Here is a 17,886-nt window from a genome sequence, read left to right on the forward strand (position 1 = left end):
AATAGAGTGGATATTAGTAATATTAGATAAGGAAGATAGTGGGAGAAGGGAAGGGCAGGAGTAGAATCAAAAGCTTTGTTTTAGATGGGTGAATTTTGGGATTTAATACTAAGAATCTGGGTAGAGAGGTTAAGGAGGCACAGGGGTATAATCAGGACTATAAATTTGAGGATTATCTTTAAATAGATTACATATTTATCACTGGATTCCTCTCAGGCGACTGGGAAATATTAAGTGGTCTTTCCCCTAACAGCAGCCTGTGGTTATACTATCATGACTATTTTTCCTTCTTAATACTCTTGGCAACAGATGTGGTCTTCCTACAATCTGAGTTTCAGTCAGAATGGTTTCTAAGCATTCTTCCCCAGGTTTCTCCCAAAAGATGTAACCTCCCCAATCCCATTGTTCTTCATTTTCTTGTCCTTGACCAGTCAAAATAGTAATTATGAAAAACCTCTTTCTTCAGTGTATTAAATGTATATTTTATCATTTTGATTTCATTAACTAAATCTCTCAATGAAAATCTGAGAAGCCTTTAGATGGTAATCCACAATTGATTTAAGAGATCAGAAATTCTCCAGTTATCTTTATAACAGCACAGCATTAGCAATTTAATCTAAATGCTAAGTGAATGTTTTGAGAGGAGATAAATGTTGAAAATTAAAATGCATTAAGTCCCAGTGAGGTGAAAAGCCAATTGTTAATTTCTGCCCACAAAGATTTGCTTCAGGGAATTGATTTCAGCAGCTGAGATACTGGTCATTTCATCCAGTCCACCAAAAAGAATTATTTATGGGGTAGGGGGAGAGCAGGGTCAAAACCTTGCCTGGCAGTACTGAATTCCTTAAACAAAACACATGTACAGTATTGCTTCCATTGAAAGAGGCCTCTCTTCCTCTGATCCCTGTGGTTTGGGTTTGGTTTCTTTTAGCACGATTTTGAAGTCAGAGGTGATGTTGTCAATGGAAGGAACCACCAAGGTCCAAAGCGAGCAAGAGAATCCCAGGACAGAAAGGTAAGGCCCTCCTCCCCAACATTGACAAAAAACCCCTCTGTGTTCCAGCCCCCTTCTCAGAGATGGTCTCACTCATCTTGTAAGGGGCATTACAGACTCACTGCTAGAGCAGTAGCTAGGTGCTTCCATGTGTGTTCCTTTTTAGTTCTCCTAGGCCAACAAGGTAAATAAGTACCTTTTATGACTGAGAGAACTTAGAAGCTTAGAGGAGGAAGCTAATTTGGCCCAGTCTAGAGTTCAAATCTCAGCTGATAAGTGGCAGAGCTGGGATTTGAAACATATGTGAATCTAAGCCTTATTCTTTCCACTTCACCATGATGTCTTTCTTGAAAGCAGTGTGATAAGTGCTGTGAAGGGGATGTACACAGTATTGTCTGTGGGTGTATAGAAGTGAAAGTGATTGATACTCAATAGCTAACATCTGCATTATGTTCACTATAGCCAGCTTTAAACACTCAACCATATTTTAACTGATTAATAATTTTACAGCAACTTTATGAGACATGTACTATAATTATGTCTATTTTATACATGAGAAAATTGAGGTTGAGAGAGGTTGAGTAATTGCCCAAGCTTACACAGCTAGTTGTGAACTCACAACTAGAAGTTGAACCCAGCCAGTCTAGCTCTAGAATCTGAACTCTTAATTACAATACCGTAGTTTCTTGGAAAGTTAGAGGAGGTTTCGCTGAGGAGAAAAAGATTATTCTGACATTTTTGAAAATGAAGGACTAGAGGCCCAGGAAGACTCAGTGACTTTCCCCAGATCATCCTGTAGCAAAAACTAAGAGATAACCAAAATTGTGCTCTGCTGTCAGGGAGAAGTCCAGGCAAGATTTCACATGTGTGTGTCAGGCCTGAGCCAGCTGCTTTCTCAGGTCCCTGACTGAGTGCTTCTGCTCCTGGTCTGCATTTCTTTCTAAGTGTGCACCACATTTCAGGACAACCCCATATGGGGCACCTTCTGTCCCTGTATGGAACTTGAGAGAAAACACATAGAGATGATTGTCCAAGGAAAACTGCTGTGGAATATGATCACAAATCAAGTCCTGGAGCTCTGAACCCTTGGGGTCACCCCAGCCACACCCCTCTGAACCTGACAAGTAACTTTGAGATGCCAAGAAAAACTGCTGGCCCTATTTCTGCTTCTGTCTTCACCCCAGGGGAGCTTGTGTGATCCAGCCATTTGTATATGCAAGGCAGAATTAGCACCAGATTCTTCCCTCCTTCAAAGGAAATCCAGTGTTTGGGGTTTTTTCCTGCATTTGGGGTGGCAGTGATGGAAAGTACCTGGTCAGAGTAATGACATTCTAAAGATACAAAATCTCACCATAGTATTTTCCTGTGGAAGAGAAATATATTTGTAGAGGTGAAACTTCAGATTTCTTATGTCATAACTAGCGATTCTCCTCAATGAGCGCCAGCCCAAATATAAAAATTTCTAATCTTTTGCACTTTTTACAGCAACATTTGGCTCCAGCTGACTGCTTGGGGAGAACTTTTAGCATTATGGGCATCTAAGTCCTGTCAACAGGTTAATGATGCAGTTTATTCACACAGTGAGAATGGCACTTAAAACAAAAATAGATTTCTCTTGCTGTCCTTTCTCATTCCTCTGACTGTAGTTTGGGGTAGGGGAGTGTTGGGGGGCACTTCCTAAAAGGTAGTCATGTGCTTTTAGCTTCACAATTTTTCTCTTCCCCAGTCTCTCTGATTTGAAGCAAGGTGAGTTCTAGGCCGAGGCAATTTTCTTTCCAGTGGAAATGGGAAGAAAGAAAGAGGGTCAAGAGAAGGAGGGTTACTCTAATGATATATATCCAGCCAACTGGCACAAATTTAGATTTCTTTTAAATGATACCCAAGTCATTTCCTAAAAACCAAAACCAATGCATTTGTAAGAATTTGCCTATCGAACACAGCAGTCACCAGCCAACCACATAGGGCTGTTTAAATTTTAAATAACTAAAATTAAATAAAATATGAAGTTTAGTTTCTCATTCATCCTAACCACATTTCAGTAGCTGCATGTGACTCGTGGCTACCTTATTAATACAAATATAGAACATTTCCATCATCGCAGAAAGATCTTCTGGATAGTGCTATTGAGCCCTGTAGGTGGAAGAGGCCCTCTAGGGGGTCCAGTGTGATCTGTGTCTCCTGGAAACCAGGCATTAAGGTCAGCTCTGTAAGGAGAGGCAGAACCAGGCGTCACTACATTGTTCCTGAGGAAACAGTGGGCATTCTCAGAGCAGTATGAATGCAGGAACAGATGCTTGGGACCAGAAAGAAGAGAAAAGGAGCGTGTACATACAAATGTAGACCTCTCTGCCAGTCAGGGTCATGGCAAGTACTAATGTACCACGTCTAGATAAACATGAAATGCTAGCTAATAGCTGAATTTCTTGCTATTAAAAAAAAGGACCTTTTTTTATCTTCTCATCTCTAACAAGAAGTTAAATCACCTGGAAAAGGTTATCAGGATGGAGCCTGGGCCTGACTGGTGGCAAGGGGGTATGCTCAGCCCTTGAATGACAAAGTACGACTATAGATAAACTACACACACTTCAGAAACATCTTCTAAAATCCACCAGTGTTCTGGACATGGGACTGAGAGTCTCTTTATATTGTTTTTTATAAAAACCACACTCTTACAACTAGTGTTTCTTTCTCTCCGTCCCTCTGTCCCTCTCTTCTCCCAGATCTTCAGAGGCCTAGAAATCTGTTGCTACGGACCTTTTACCAACATGCCCACAGGTAAGAGACTGGGAGAACTGCAGAGTCCAGTACCAGCCTTTCCCTTACATAGTGGAGTTTTACATAGGAGGGGTCATCTTATCGGGGTTCTTCAGATTGGTGAGAGATTATATTCTCTGCCACCTGTCAGGCAAAACCACACCTAAATGTTACCCTGTCAGAAAAAAAAAACAGCCCTGTGCTCCTTCTCAAGAGCTGGAAGGCAGTGAAGAATTAACATCCAGGACACAGTATGTTATGTGATCAGATGGGATAGAACTGCTCTTACTGCCCTTTGGTCTAAGAAAAGGGGAAAATAAGAAGGGAGAGAGTTCTGCTCTTCCTAAACCCTCTTTATTTGATACAGAGAAGAAAGCTCAGCAGCTGCATAAGCCCTGTGAGCCTGGGGCCTCAGAGCAGGGGAAGACTCTTGATGAACATTTTCTAATTAAATTTGACACTGAATGTGATTAGGAGTGCTGTAGGCCTCAACTCAGGCTCTGGTATATATGTAGATTTGGTTCTTTCTTTTTAAGACAAAGGCTCCCTACCTTTGCCTCTTTGCCCACACTTCTGCCCCAGGGATCAGGTCCTCTTACTCCTCAGAAGACAGCCTTGGCATCTGGTCAGGGACATATGAGTGGCAGCAAGAGAGCCTGACAAAGTAATTTTGCTTATGTCTTCTTTATTGGTTATGGATTGAATTTTTATGAAACTTTCACATACCACTCAAGGATTTCTCAATGTTTTTGTACTTCGGTGTAATGAAAACCAGAGTCTCTAGCAGGTATCATTTTGGAGGTGAGTCAGTTGACCTCACTGCACTCAGACAAACAGGAGCACCTCAGCAATTTCCAGGAATCGGTTGATAGAATAGAGTACCCAAAAGGGCCCAGAAACCACTCATCGGTCAGTTCTGATTTTCCAGGTGCAAGTGGAACATTTCTACAATCTCTCCTGGTTTCTAGGCCCCCGAGTACATCGAATCCAGCTCAGCATGTAGCCTTTCTCAGCTGATATGTCGAGTCTCTGTCCCGGAGGAAAAGTATTTTTTTTGGCTGAATAAATGATCTTCCCGTCTCTTGACATTTATAGTAATTATCACCGAGCATGGTGCTCTCAGTGGCTATGATTATCAATTACCAACACAGAATTAGGCAAGGAGGGATGGAAGGCAGGTGTGAGTTTTTTTCGCAGTATCTTGCCAGCAGTTTAGCAAATTAATAGAAATTAGATCTTGTATTTTTTTTTTTTCCTTTCAAAATATTTTGAGAGACTATTAAACCTTATCTACCAAGCAGCCTTATGGGGACTGATAACCAAAGTAAGTAGCATATCAGTGGCAAATTGACTTAAAATTCGTACCCCTACTGTAGATTGTAGTTTAAGGCCTTTCTGTCCTTTTGGGGCAGAGAGACAGGAACTCCCACTGAGACATCTTGCTGTAAACCTTCGTTGAGAGGAATATGGGACAGAGGGCCCAGGTTAAATGTGCAGATTACTGTGGTGATTTTGGTTTAAATATCCTATTTAGATCAACTAGAATGGATAGTGCAGCTCTGTGGGGCTTCTGTGGTGAAGGAGCCTTCATCATTCACCCTTGGCGAGGTAAGCATTTGGTCCTCCTGTCAGAGAGGGAGGACACAGTGTTAATACTCTTTCCGGTGATTGAGCAAGGCGTCACCTATCAGTCCTTATGAGCCACCACCTCCCCAGTGTAGCCTCAGAAGACTCTCTCTGTAAAGGATCTAAGTATGTAATGTTCTGAGGGAAGGCTCTTTCCCTCTATCCCTTCCTTTTTGCTCTGTGCCCTTCTCCTTCCTTTCTGTGCTCGCCCCAGAGTAGTCTACTTCAGCAAACCATCAAGAGGTGATGAAGTGACTATTCTAAAAGTCCTGTTCTGATACTCGTAATATTTCTTTCCCGGGAATGCAGGATACTCACCCAGTTGTGGTTGTGCAGCCAGATGCCTGGACAGAGGACGGTGGCTTCCATGGTAAGTCTTGCTGTAAGCCTTTATCCAGAGGAGTATGGGATAGAGGGCCCAGGTTAAGTGTGTAGATTACTGTGGTGATTTTAGGTGTAAAGGTCCTGTTAGATCAACTAGAGTGTATGGTACAGCTGTTTGGGCCTTCAGAAGGCCACAAGCATGTACTTGTGTCAAATGGGGTCCTGCAGGATGAGTTTGGTTCACCAGTTTACCCAGTGCTTAATTAACGTGGTTCTCAGCACATTCTGGGTGCTCAATAAATACTGGATAGATGGATGGTGGACGGGTGGCTGGCTGGCTGGCTGGCTGGCTAGCTAGCTAGCTAGCTAAAATGTCCTTTTAAAACTTTTTGTTTATTTTGCATTGTAAAAGTAATGCATGAACTATTTCCATGGAGGGAGGGTATTAAATATGAATGTTCATCACAGAAAATAGAAATGAGTACAAACACAATAAAAGAATTTCAGTAATCCCACCACTTGGAGATGATCACCATAAAATTTTTCCAAGCACGTGTGTATGTATATGTACACTCATAGATTTTATACAGATGTCGTCATGCTCATCATACTGTTTTGCTTTTTCACTCATGATATTACAAATATGTTTTCACATCGTTAAATTGCAATGCTGTTTTGCTGTCTCTGGTGACTTTTCCTTTAACAGTTATCAGAAGCTGTAGGCTTCCACCAGCAGTCACTTCTCAGGCTTATGAATAAAGTCTTATGTCTTAAAGTATCACTTAAGAGCAAAAATTTGCTCCCACCTGAGTAACCCTAAGAACTCATATAGCCAGGTCCCCAGAGTACATTGACTAGAGTCTGGTCAGGGAAAACGTGATTTGACACTAATCTCTGCTTGCATTCTCTGTCCTCAGCGATTGGGCAGATGTGTGAGGCACCTGTGGTGACCCGAGAATGGGTGTTGGACAGCGTAGCCCTCTACCAGTGCCAGGAGCTGAACACCTACCTGATACCCCAGATCTCCTAGAGCTGCTGCTGAGTCCAGCCAGCCATGTGTCTAGTGTATAGGGCCTGTCTCTACAGGACCCCAAGAACGAGCTTCAGGAATGGCCTTTTGCCAGGCCCTGGGAGTTCTTCAGTCCTTCCACAGTTCTGGTTACTAAATATTTTATGTATGTCAGCCTAGAAAGAACTTCAGGCTATGCAAGGGTCCCTTAAAGATTTTCTGTTTCAAGTCTCCCTTTGAAATCTGCCATGAGCACAAAATTGTGGTAATTTTTCACCTGAAAAGAATTTAAAACCATTTTAAACACCACCAATTGAGCAAGATGCTGATTCATTATTTATCAGCCCTATCCCTTGTACTGGGGCTGTCGGCTTAAAGCTGGAAGCACAGAGTGGCTGGCCTCAGGAGAATAGATGGTCTCCCTGAGTTTGTTTCTCTAAAGCCTCGCATTCATAAAGGCCAAGAGTCAGACCCTTCAACGGAAGGTGAGTACTTAGGAGGGTATGTGATGTGACTTAAAAGCAGAACAGTCCTTGGGCAGCTCTCGAATGTTGGAATGGAGCACCGGGAAAGGAATTCAGAAGCAGGCAGTAGATATAAATATGAAACATGAGAGTAATTAGAGGAGAGGGGAGCCATGCTGGCCCCAATCTCTGAAAGTCTGGTCAAGAACTGGAGTCCAAAGAGAGTCTTCTAATTTCTTATTAGTAATAAGATGTTTATTGTTGTAGCTCTGTTATGTAACCCATTCCTCTTGAAATGTAAGATCTCTGATATGAATATTTCCTGTCTGTAAAATGACAGATTCCACCAGGAAAGGAGCTGTTGCTTTCCTTGAGGTAATTTTTTCTTCGCTCCCTGTTGCTGAACTGTACAGTTTCATAAATAATTTTGTTTGCTGAAGGAAGAGAAAATGTTTTTCATAAACTCATTATCCAGGACTGCTTATAGCTGTTGGAAGGATTAGGTCTTCCTTAGCCCCCAGTATATGAGGGCAGTGCACACTGGATTGTACAAAATATGTTTGTAAATGTTGGCTTTTCACCTGCAAATAAACTTGGTAGCAAACACTTCTATCACGTGATTGTTTTTCCTTTTTAAAAAAAAATTTTCAGTTAGAGTTGACATTCAGTATTATTTTATGTGAGTTCCAGGTGTACAACCTAGTGGTTAGACATTGATGTAATTTATGAAGTGATCCCCCCGATTAGTACTCACCGTGCATAGTTCTTACAGTATTATTGACTGTATCCCCTCTGTGGTACTTCATGTCCTCGTGCACACGACTGTTCTTGAGTCTCATACCTGCAGAGCTCTCAGAGCCTTTTCACTCTGCTTTAGTCTCCTTGTCTATAAAATGGGGGTAGTAACAGTACCTACCTCCTAGGGTATTAAGGAGACTTCACAACCTACTGTATTAGTTTCTATTGCTGCCAAACAAATTGTCACAAATCTGAGGGCTTAAAACAGTGCCCATTTATTATGTCACAGTTCTGTAGGTCAGAAGTCTAAGTCGGCTCAACTGGTTTCCTTGTTTTGGGTTTCACAAGGCCAAAACTAAGGTGTCCGCAAGGCTGTGTTCCTTTTTAGAGGAATGAAGCCACTTCCAAGCTCATTTCCTGTTGTTGGCCAAATTGTTCCTCAAAGTTGTAGGACTAAGATCTCTGTGACCTCTCTTGGCCAGAGGTCATCCATAGCTTCTAGAGGCCACCCACATTCCTAGGCTCATGATTCTCTACCACCATCTTCAAAGCTGGCAAGGGCTGTTCGAATCTTTCTCACATTTAGACTCTCATTTCCCCCTCTGCCTCATCTCTCTTAACTCCTGCCAGAGAAATTTCTGTTTTTAAGGGCTCAAGTGATTAGATTGTGCCTGCCAGGTAATCCAGGGTGACCTCCCTATCTTACGGTCCTTAACCTTAATTGAAGCTGCAAAGCCCCTTCACAGCAGTACCTACATTCCTGTTTGATTTAATAATCAAGGGACAGAAGTCCAGGGAAGACAGCTTTAGAATTCTGACAACTACTCCTATTTAATATGCTTAATCCACAGATAAAAGTTCGTGTCATCACTTTTTGGTCTTTACACTGTTCAGAGATTGGAATTCTCTTTGAGGCAGAGAGAATGAAATCATGATTCGGTGCTACCATACTTGTAAGAGGGGTGGGTGGGTGAGGGAAGAGTAGAGAAAATGGAACTAACTGCCATTATTACATTTCTATCTCATTTAGTCTTCATTACAGCTCTATGAAGTGGGTATTTGACAACTCATTTGAAGAATGAGAACTGAAAAGAATGTTTTTGCTCAGTTGGCACAGCTAGTAAATGATGACCCAGAGATCTGAACCTATGCCCTTTCCATCCCATCATTCAGCTTTCTACCTGCATTAGTCACTGACCCCAGGTCAGAAGACACACTGCTTCAAGCCTCAAGGGAATTTGGGGAGAGGAGTGGGTTGTAAAGGGAACTAGCACTCTTGCTGCTTTCATGGGCCATGGTGCTGCTTTCGTGGGCCAATAGAAGCTGCCTGCCTCCAAGTGGCAGCGCTGCCTGGGAAACAGCCCTAGGCAAAGGATCATGGCTATTCCTATTTCCGCTCACATCCAGCCTCCCAGCTCATGATTGCTTATCTTTCAGTTGTCAAAGCTTTCCAGTTCAGCCTGGCCTACAGCCAGGGAGTCATGGGTCTCAGTGTTAGCAGTAAAGGCAGGCCAGAAGCAAGTGCCTCACACCCAGTCCTTAGTCAAAAGTGTTTCATTTCCAGTTATAAGCCATGGCTTACCGGACCCTGGGGGTGAGCCAGGCCTCAGCCTGCTGCCCTCATCACTGATGAGTTAATAGAAAAAGCAACATCTATCTAGCACAGCCTGCCTTCCTAGGAATCCTGGGTGAAAGTAAAGATGACTAAGACACATTAAAACATTTTCTGTGATTGTCACTCAAAGTCCCCCAACAGTAGTCCACCCCATCTGTTTTTTGAGCTCTTTGTAACCTTTCCTGAAAGTCAACTTCTAGCCTTGGCCTCATGATGCTTGGCTGGGTTTAAGAGTCTTAACTAATGATGGAGTAGATCTACTTGTTCCTTTTACCTCTGGCTTTAAGATGTCTTCTCACATTTTCCATCTCATAGTCTTCAGTCCTCTCTGGGCACAGCAGCATTTAGGGAACTAGTTTCTGTACTGCCTTTATCTTATTTCAGGAAATGAACTTCTGCAAAGGAGCTGGAAAGGAAGAGGAGGGATTATCATGCAGGCGCAGGGAGGGGCCTAGAAAAGAGCTTGGTAGATAGATTATCTGCCTCCTGAAAAATGCAACCAGAATCACCAACAAAGTATCGGCTCAAATACATGCAGGAGAAAAAGAAAAGAATGTTGGGGTGGTTAGAGTGGAAGGAGCCAAGCTGCCCAGAGTGTATCCTGTGAGGAGCAGATAAGGCAGGGTGAGGGGGAGCTGCAGATCTCCCCACAGAGGCTCCAGAGAGAATGAGGCTTGCTAGCCAGACACCATGAGAGCTTGCTTATCAAAGCCTGTAAAACGGCTGAGCCAGAGGCCCCGTTACCTGATGTTTAGCTCCCCCAAGCAGCCTGTAAATCTGCCCATAACAAGGAGAAAATCAAAGAAATGAATCTGGGCAAATAGAAAAAGAGAACTAGAGATAGCCAGGTCCTGTGGAGAGCAGGGATTGGGGAGGTGTAGAGATAGCTGATCCTGAAATGAGTCTGAATGATCAAGAAAATCTAAGTAATGGTTTGAGGGGCTAGAGAACTGGACAGACTCCCCTCATTATGGGGGCCAGAGAACAAGAACTTTGGGGTCCTAGTTTCAGGGACCTGGAATAATAAAAAGCAGCTTAGTATGCAACATAGTGCAGTGATTCTCAAACCATGGTCTCCTTATGGGGAAGGGGAGCAGTAACATCATCTAGGAACTTGTTAGATATGTATATCCTGTGGCCGCAGTTTACAGAATCAGAAACTGAGTAGGTCCCAGCAGTCTGATTCTGAAGCAGGCTCAAGTTTGAGAACCACTGGCTTAGTGAGGAGTATAAAGTGTTACCTGTGGTCTATTTGTCTCCAGGAGAGGAGAATCTTGGGGCTGTTAAGAAAAAAATAGGTTTACGGCTGGTTAGTGTTTCTTATCTACAAGGTTGCAGCAGCTGGCTTCAGTTGACTCCAGAATGGCCCTTTAAACAAACACGAAACAAAGGACAAAGACTACTAGCAACCTAGGAGAGGAAGGGCCAGACTGCTTTAAAAAACAGCTAGAGGTTTAGGAGGTTTTATTAATATTTAAATTGCAGTGAAACCACAGCTGCAGCCTTTGACTCCAGCATAGAGATATGCAAATTCAGCTTTCTAAAGAAAGGCAATTACAGACAGCCCTCAAGGTAACAAGAACAAATAAAACAAATTATTTTGTAATTTATTTTTATTGACTGATGGAAAGCAAGGCACAGACAACCTGCCCATCGACAGCTACCAACGGGCTCTCTGAGGGGAGAAGAGAAAGGTGGCCTAGAGGGAGAAAGGCAGGCAGACCCACAGACCGGTGACAGGAAATACCCAAAGAGAGCAAAACAGGAGGCAGGTGGGAGAAGATGACTAAATTAGAAAGGAAGGAAAATGGAAACCCAGGCCTGGGTTCTCAGGACTATCTCATCTTGCTGGCTCTCAGGAGCAACAACAATAATAATCATTAAAGACTGTCATTTGCCGCACTCAAGTGCCATGTACTATTCCCAACATACAAAGGAGGAAAGTGATGCCTTGAGAGGTCAAGCAACTTGCCCAAGGTCACACAATAAAAGGTGGCAAAGCCTTGATTCAAACAAAGATCTGTGTGAAGCTAAGTTGTGTCCTAGGATGTGGGTAAGGATTGAGGAAAGACTATGTGCCCACTTCTGTGGTAGCCTCAGTGTGTGTGTGTGTGTGTGTGCGCACGCGCGTGCGCGCACACGCACGCACTAGGGTTGTGGAAGGGAGGGAGAAAAGATCCATTTCTAGCCTTCCAATTGCTTACTATTCAATGGATGAGGCAAGAAAGCAACAGAAAACTTGCAGAATTGCGCCTTTGGTTCAGAAGCCCTCTGGGAGGCTGTGTGGTGGGGTTAGGTTCTGCTTGCTATGGGAGATGCGAGGGAGCTGATCCTGAAATGAGTCTGAATGATGAGGAGAATCTAAGTAAAGGTTTACATAATGGTCTGCCTGTTATGGGGAGGCCTCTGGGAAAGCTGGCCCTTGGAGCTTGGGTAGGATTTGGCCAGGTGAAAAAAGAAGCCAGGAGATTTTAGAGTCCCAGCTGCCAGAATCGGGGGAAAGAGCACCTGATCCAGAAAGAGAAGAGATGGGACAGTCTTCTAAGGATACCTTTCTCTGACCCACCCACCCAGTCTCTCCAGATCTTCCATCCCAAGCCCAAACTCAATCTGTCCATGCTTTGCCTGCTGCTCCCTTTCAGGCATCCTGACCAATAAATACGAGGGCCCACAGGTTTTGCTCAAACTGCATCTTGTATTGAGCCAGTTCTGCTCTGGGATTGTGGTAGCGGAGGCTGAGCTAACCGCTTCCTGGGACAGTTAAAAGTTATTCACTTTCCCTACCAATCAAAATACACTTTCCTTATATAGGAAGAACATGCAAGTCTGTAAATATGGGGAAATAAGAGACGTGTATAAAAGGAAAAGCCCTGCTGTGATCTGGGCTCAGCCTTTGGACGCGAATCCACTGAGCCCCGTGCCGGCACCAATAAACGCTACTTCCTGCTTATTGCCTCGGTGTCCTGTCTCTCTGCTGAGTATCCTGCAACACTGTCTCAGTCCCGAATCCTGTCCACCCCACCTCCTCCACCAAGCCTACCTCAGGTCTTCAGGCCAGATTCTCTCCCCACTCAGAACACCTCAGAATTTTTGCTTTATTTATGACAACTTTTCCTTCAATAAGTTATTTCTCTATTTGACTAGAAGATACTTATGGGCAGGATTAGTATCATTTTATCTTTGTTGTAACCTAGCTGTGTGCCTGACATATACCCAATGAGTATTTGCTGAATTAATAAGTGAAAGGATGAATGATCTCACTGAGTGAAGTGTTTGTCCAAGGGCTGGCCCTACCCTCAAAAATTTTGGTCCCTGGAAAACTACACACATTCTGTCACTGGGAGTACTAATTCCCTGCAGTTCCTCCCATTTATTTTTCCAGAACCCCAATTTACTCCACAAACAATATGAGATCTAAATGTCCAAGAACCACTCGTCCTCTTCCAAGCCCACACATACAGATTTCCTCCTTGATTCTCTTTTGCCTATCATGAAGCCTATGTCTTTGTGACTAATCAGAACAACACCAGCCCAAGCCAGAATGCCAGTTTCTCCTATCTATGTGCCCCTCCAGCAAGGCCTCCAGGCTGCTTACTCAAGACAGATAAACTGCTGCTGACACCACTGGAGAAATAATTATGATGTTCAGGATAATCTCTGCAAGTTCAAAGCACTGACACAACCATTATTTCTTTCTCCCTGGGAGATGACTAGGGTAAAATTGTTATCTCTACTTCCTAGGTGATAAAACTAAGGGCCAGGGCCTTGTCAAAGGTCACCCAGTGAACTGGTGGCAGACCTGGAACTAATTAGCCCAGGAGTCCCTATTCATTAGGCCACAGATGGAAATACCCTCATTATATTGTCTGGTCTGTGTTTTGTCTGGGGGAGAGGGAGTATGGACTCCAGTTGAGCTGGGTAGGGACTGGGAAAGATAAAGTTTGTGGCACTTGATTCTCTATCGAGCTGCCCACTTGCGTTAGGTAGCTAGTTAGACATGAGGGACAGGGGAACAAAGGAATAGGGGCCCAGCCCAGAGACTACCCAAAGAACACCCTATTGGTAGTTAGAGAATCCCTTTTGTATCCCCAGAGACAAAGGACAGGAGGGTCATAGTCTTAGCTAGCGTGATCTGGCCACAGATGCCTGTGCAGAAGGTCATTATAATACTACATTTATGTCTGAAGTTCATGAACCAAATTATAACAGACTGAATTCTGGGTAAGCATATGTGCACTAGGCAAAATTATATAGCAACCAGGTGTCAATCAAAATGACCTCACTTGCTAATCACCTAGGGATGCCTTTGGAACCACCCATCATGGCCCAATGATGGATCGCTCTAACCGTAACACTTAGACTTAATTCCAAGTGTACTTTGCTTGCTTAATAAAAAAGAAAAAGAAAAAAGAAAGTTTGTATTCTGTAAAAGATTATTTTTTTCTATAATACTGATGCAGTTTGCACTGGTTAGTTCCAGAAGAGGTTTATTTTAAAGCATTACCACATGTCCTAGATTAGGGAAAGGAAAAAAAAGTGAATCCAAAGGTAACACAGACACACAGGTAAGCAGATGTTTGCCATCTTCTTTTGAAAATGACATAAAACCAAATGGCAGTTTATATTAGCAAGAGAAGCTGAGATTACAATTTATGTGGGTCCTTCCAGCTGTTAAACAGAAGGACTCTGGAATAAACTAGTGCCAAGTGGGTAGAAAATGTTCCCTTGGTGAAGCCTGCCCCTGAGGCCTGGTGAGGGGTGGTCTCTCCTGTCAGCATAGGGCTTGGGAGGGCTGTCTCAGGGCCCTTTGCAGCTGCCAAGGAAAGCCTGCTGGTGGGATCATCCCCAAGCCCTCAAGGTTCTGAAAGCCATGGAAACCAAGATCCACTTTCTAACCAGAGAAATTAAGAAAAGAAAAAAAAAACCTCCATAGGAATTTGAGAGGCCATTCCCTAAAAATACGGCCCAGGGCTGTGCTGGGGGAGGCAGTGATGATGTCTCTCTTCTGTCTCCATCCTGAATTGCAGAGCTTGTCCCCTTCACCCCAGCTCTGGATTTTTCTCAGCCATTAGCCCAACACCAGCCTCCCTTATGTCTTGACCCTTTGGCTTCCCTGGAGGCTGTGGGGGAAAGATATGAGCAGAGAGAGGTGGTGGTTGCATCACATTGTGAATGCATGAAATGTCACAGAATTGTCCTTAAAGTGGCTAATTTTCTGTTATGTGAATTTCACCTCTATTAAAAACAAAATCTGAGCTGCCCTGGGAATGAGGAGAGAAGCTGGGTCTCTCAAGGCTGTGAGAGTTGAGGCTCCTTGCAGGGAGTGGCCATGAGTGACAATAGGAAGGCCAATCTGGGCCTCCCTCCCTCCTCTCCCCACCTCCAGGACCAGATGGGAACTGGGGCTAGGGAGAAAGGCCCAACTGGGGCAGCGCTGGGGTCTGGGCAGAAGAGAGGCACTCAGTGAAAGGAGGAGGCTGCAGCCGCCGCTCATTTGCATTATAAGTGATTGGTTTTCCCTGCTCGTCCCTTATTAGGACACAATGGACAGTTGTTTGCTGGTGCAGCAGATCCATTTACCAAGGGGAAGAGGAGACAGAGCAAGAGTGACTGATGAGCCATAGGGTGTGTGTGTTGGTGGGGGCCACCAGCCCACCTCCCTTCCCCTGCCCTCCCCCAGGCCACTAGAACTCTTGTTCTCATACAATGAGAAGGGACCTTAGAGAATAAACCAACTCCATTTACAGATGAGGAGACTCGAGATGCTTAAGCGGAGATGAGACTTGCTAAGGTCCAGCGAGTTCATGGCAGAACTGGGGCTTCTAGGATCTACAGTCTAGATTCTACACTCTCATTCCAGGGCTTGATCTACTTGCCTGCAATTTCTTCTCCGTTCTCTGCTGGCTCAGGGTTCTTTATCTCTGCGGTCTCTTTTCCTGCTATTCCAGGCTTTGGTTTCCCTGTTTTCTCTCCTGTGTCTATCTAATCTCCTCTTTCTCTGTTCTTGCCCCTCTATCTTTTCTTCTCAGTTTCCTGGGAGCCAGGATAATTACTAAACTTCTAATTAATCCCTGCCCTAACAAAGATGGGTCTGGCAGGAAAGGCAGACTTTGAAACTGTCTTGGTATGTTTTGGGGATAAGTGGGGACAGAACAAATATGTGTTGGGGCCTATTAGAAAACAAGCACTAACAGACACATGACACTATCTCGTTTCATCTTTTCAATCTTGCAAAGTAGATGTTCTCAGAGACAGGAAGAGTGAGAGGCTCAGAGAGGTTGGGTAACTTGCACAAGAATACCCAGCTGACCCTAAAACCTCAGTTCTTCCACCTCACAGCCTGGAGGAGGGGCTAAAGCAAGGTAAGAAGCCCACGAGGCATAACCTCTCTGAAAGACTGGTTTTGTTGCCTGCTCCCTAACCCCCCAGGCAGCGCTTGCCTTTCCCCACAATCCTCTCTATCTGGTTCCCACCTTCCTTCGGGCCCCTTCTGCATGTGGTAAAATCTCACAAATGCAAGCTTTGTCCCTGGGGGGCTGGGGAGATGGCAATCAAGAGGGAGAAACCTAACAAACCCAGCCCCAGCCCTTGGAGTTGTCCCTCCTGCTGACACCCCCTCCCAGCTCCGTCTGCCCCTCCACTCTGTGGGTCAAGCTTGCCAGCATCTGCGTCTGTCTTATTGTGCTCTGGGGAAAGAGAGTGGGGTGGGGGTGTGTGTGTGAGTGGGTGTCTGTGTTCATGAACATAAGGCCTCCGGGTTCATTCTGACACTGAATGAAAAACTCACCAATTATTCGTCCAATCTCATTAATATGCAGACAGACATCTGTTATTTAGGAGTCAACAGCAGAGGAGGCATTTTCCTGGGAGGGAGGAGCACTTATGTATGTGTCCCTCTTGTCTCTCTGGCTGCTGGGAGGTAGCTGCTTGGGACTCACCCCACCCGCCTGGACCTAGAGCCTCCCTCTCTCTGACTCTCATCCCCAACCTTGACAAGAGGGAGTAGATTGACTAGAGATGGAGAGAGACCTGGGAACCCAGCTGGTAGGGGGAAGGCAGGAGAGGGGCTGCAGTGTGTAGAAAAAACTCCTTTGTTGTTAGAGAGGGAAGGGGGGATACTGCATAAGAGCTGAACCCCTTTCCTGGGGAAGAGAGTGTGGGGTTGGTGGAGAGAGCTATGCCAGGATTGCTGGTGTCCACTGGCAACCTCGGGGACATGACCCACCTCCTTCAGCCTTCGGGACCAGTCTGAGTGTATCTGCGGTGGGGTCACTATGGCAACATGGGGTCTTCACCCAGAGACTTCAGAAAAGGTAATAGGAGAGTTCAGAAGAATGGGGACCAAAGGCACTGAGACTTAAGAGGAGTCACTAAAGCTATCTGGCCCTGGGGATAGGTGTGGGAACAGGACATAGCAATCGCCCCTTTCTGTGTGTTGGCCTTCCTCCAGCCTTTATATCCCCAGCACAAGAAGCCCCCTCCAAGATCCTGATTCCCTCAGGCCCAGCTCAGAAGAACTAGATGTCTAAGTTGTAAAGAAAAAAGGTTGACATCAGTTCAGCCTCCTTTAAGGGGTCAAAGAGCTCTTCTACGTCCTTTCTCCTCTCTGAATCTTCCTCAACAACACAGTGAAGTAGATGTGATCAGCTCCCTTTTCCAGGTGTGAAAACTGAAATTCATACAGGTGCAGGATCTCACCAAAGGCTCCCCAGGGAGGAAGGGGCAGAGCTGGAACCCAGGCACTCAAACTTCTGCCTCCAAATCTCAAGCTCTTTTCAAGACTCTCCCTCCTGGGAAGGCCGGAGTCACAAAGAAGATGACCCTCTGTCAGCTGAAGCATTTTGGAGGTTAGACCAAGTCCCTGCCCCTGCCCTGGCCCCATCCCAACCTTCCTCCTCCTCCTCCTGGGCAGACTGATTGCTGAGGTTAAGAAACACTGTAAGCATCACAGCATGATTAGTTGTTTATTTCATTAAATGATTAACGAGGCTACATTGTTTCCCAAACCAGAGTCTAATTTGTGGGGGAAACAGCTGCAGGGGAGGAAACCCAGTCTGACTCCCCATCTGGGGTGAGAGTGGGGGTTAGGTCCCCTCTCCCCAGCCTGCAGAGGCCTTTGAAGATCAAGGGACAACAGCTCCATTTCCTCCTCCCACCTAGTGGGCTCCTGAGCCCAGAGGCATGGCCCCCTACCCAGAAATAAAACGTCTGGCAACCCAGACCTGCAGAAGGGATCAAAATCTGTTGCCAGTGGTATTGGAAATGTATTAAACTTTGGGGGCTCCTCCAGCTGATTTATCTTCCTAATTATATTTGCTTTAGGCGGATATTGAAATGTGTTTGCATTCCCTGAGCACAGCAG

General features: G+C 44.8%; 1 protein-coding gene across 12 annotated transcripts in view; it reads left to right on the plus strand.

Annotated features, from left to right (window-relative positions):
• The window catches only part of BRCA1 (BRCA1, DNA repair associated), a 46,186-nt gene extending 38,403 nt beyond the window's left edge, over positions 1-7,783 (plus strand). For 11 of the 12 annotated variants that reach the window (XM_023523920.1, XM_023523921.1, XM_023523914.1 and 8 more), the window contains 5 exons: positions 932-1,015; positions 3,715-3,769; positions 5,283-5,356; positions 5,684-5,744; positions 6,616-7,783. In XM_023523920.1, the coding sequence (XP_023379688.1) occupies positions 932-1,015; positions 3,715-3,769; positions 5,283-5,356; positions 5,684-5,744; positions 6,616-6,728 (387 nt within the window). In that variant the 3' untranslated portion in view covers positions 6,729-7,783. The remainder of the gene's footprint in view (positions 1-931; positions 1,016-3,714; positions 3,770-5,282; positions 5,357-5,683; positions 5,745-6,615) is intronic. The other variant, XM_023523923.1, reaches the window with a different exon arrangement.
• The last annotated feature ends 10,103 nt before the right edge of the window (positions 7,784-17,886 follow it).

The sequence above is a fragment of the Pteropus vampyrus genome, unplaced genomic scaffold (assembly GCF_000151845.1).
Source record: "Pteropus vampyrus isolate Shadow unplaced genomic scaffold, Pvam_2.0 Scaffold432, whole genome shotgun sequence".
Classification (NCBI taxonomy): Eukaryota; Metazoa; Chordata; class Mammalia; order Chiroptera; family Pteropodidae; genus Pteropus; species Pteropus vampyrus.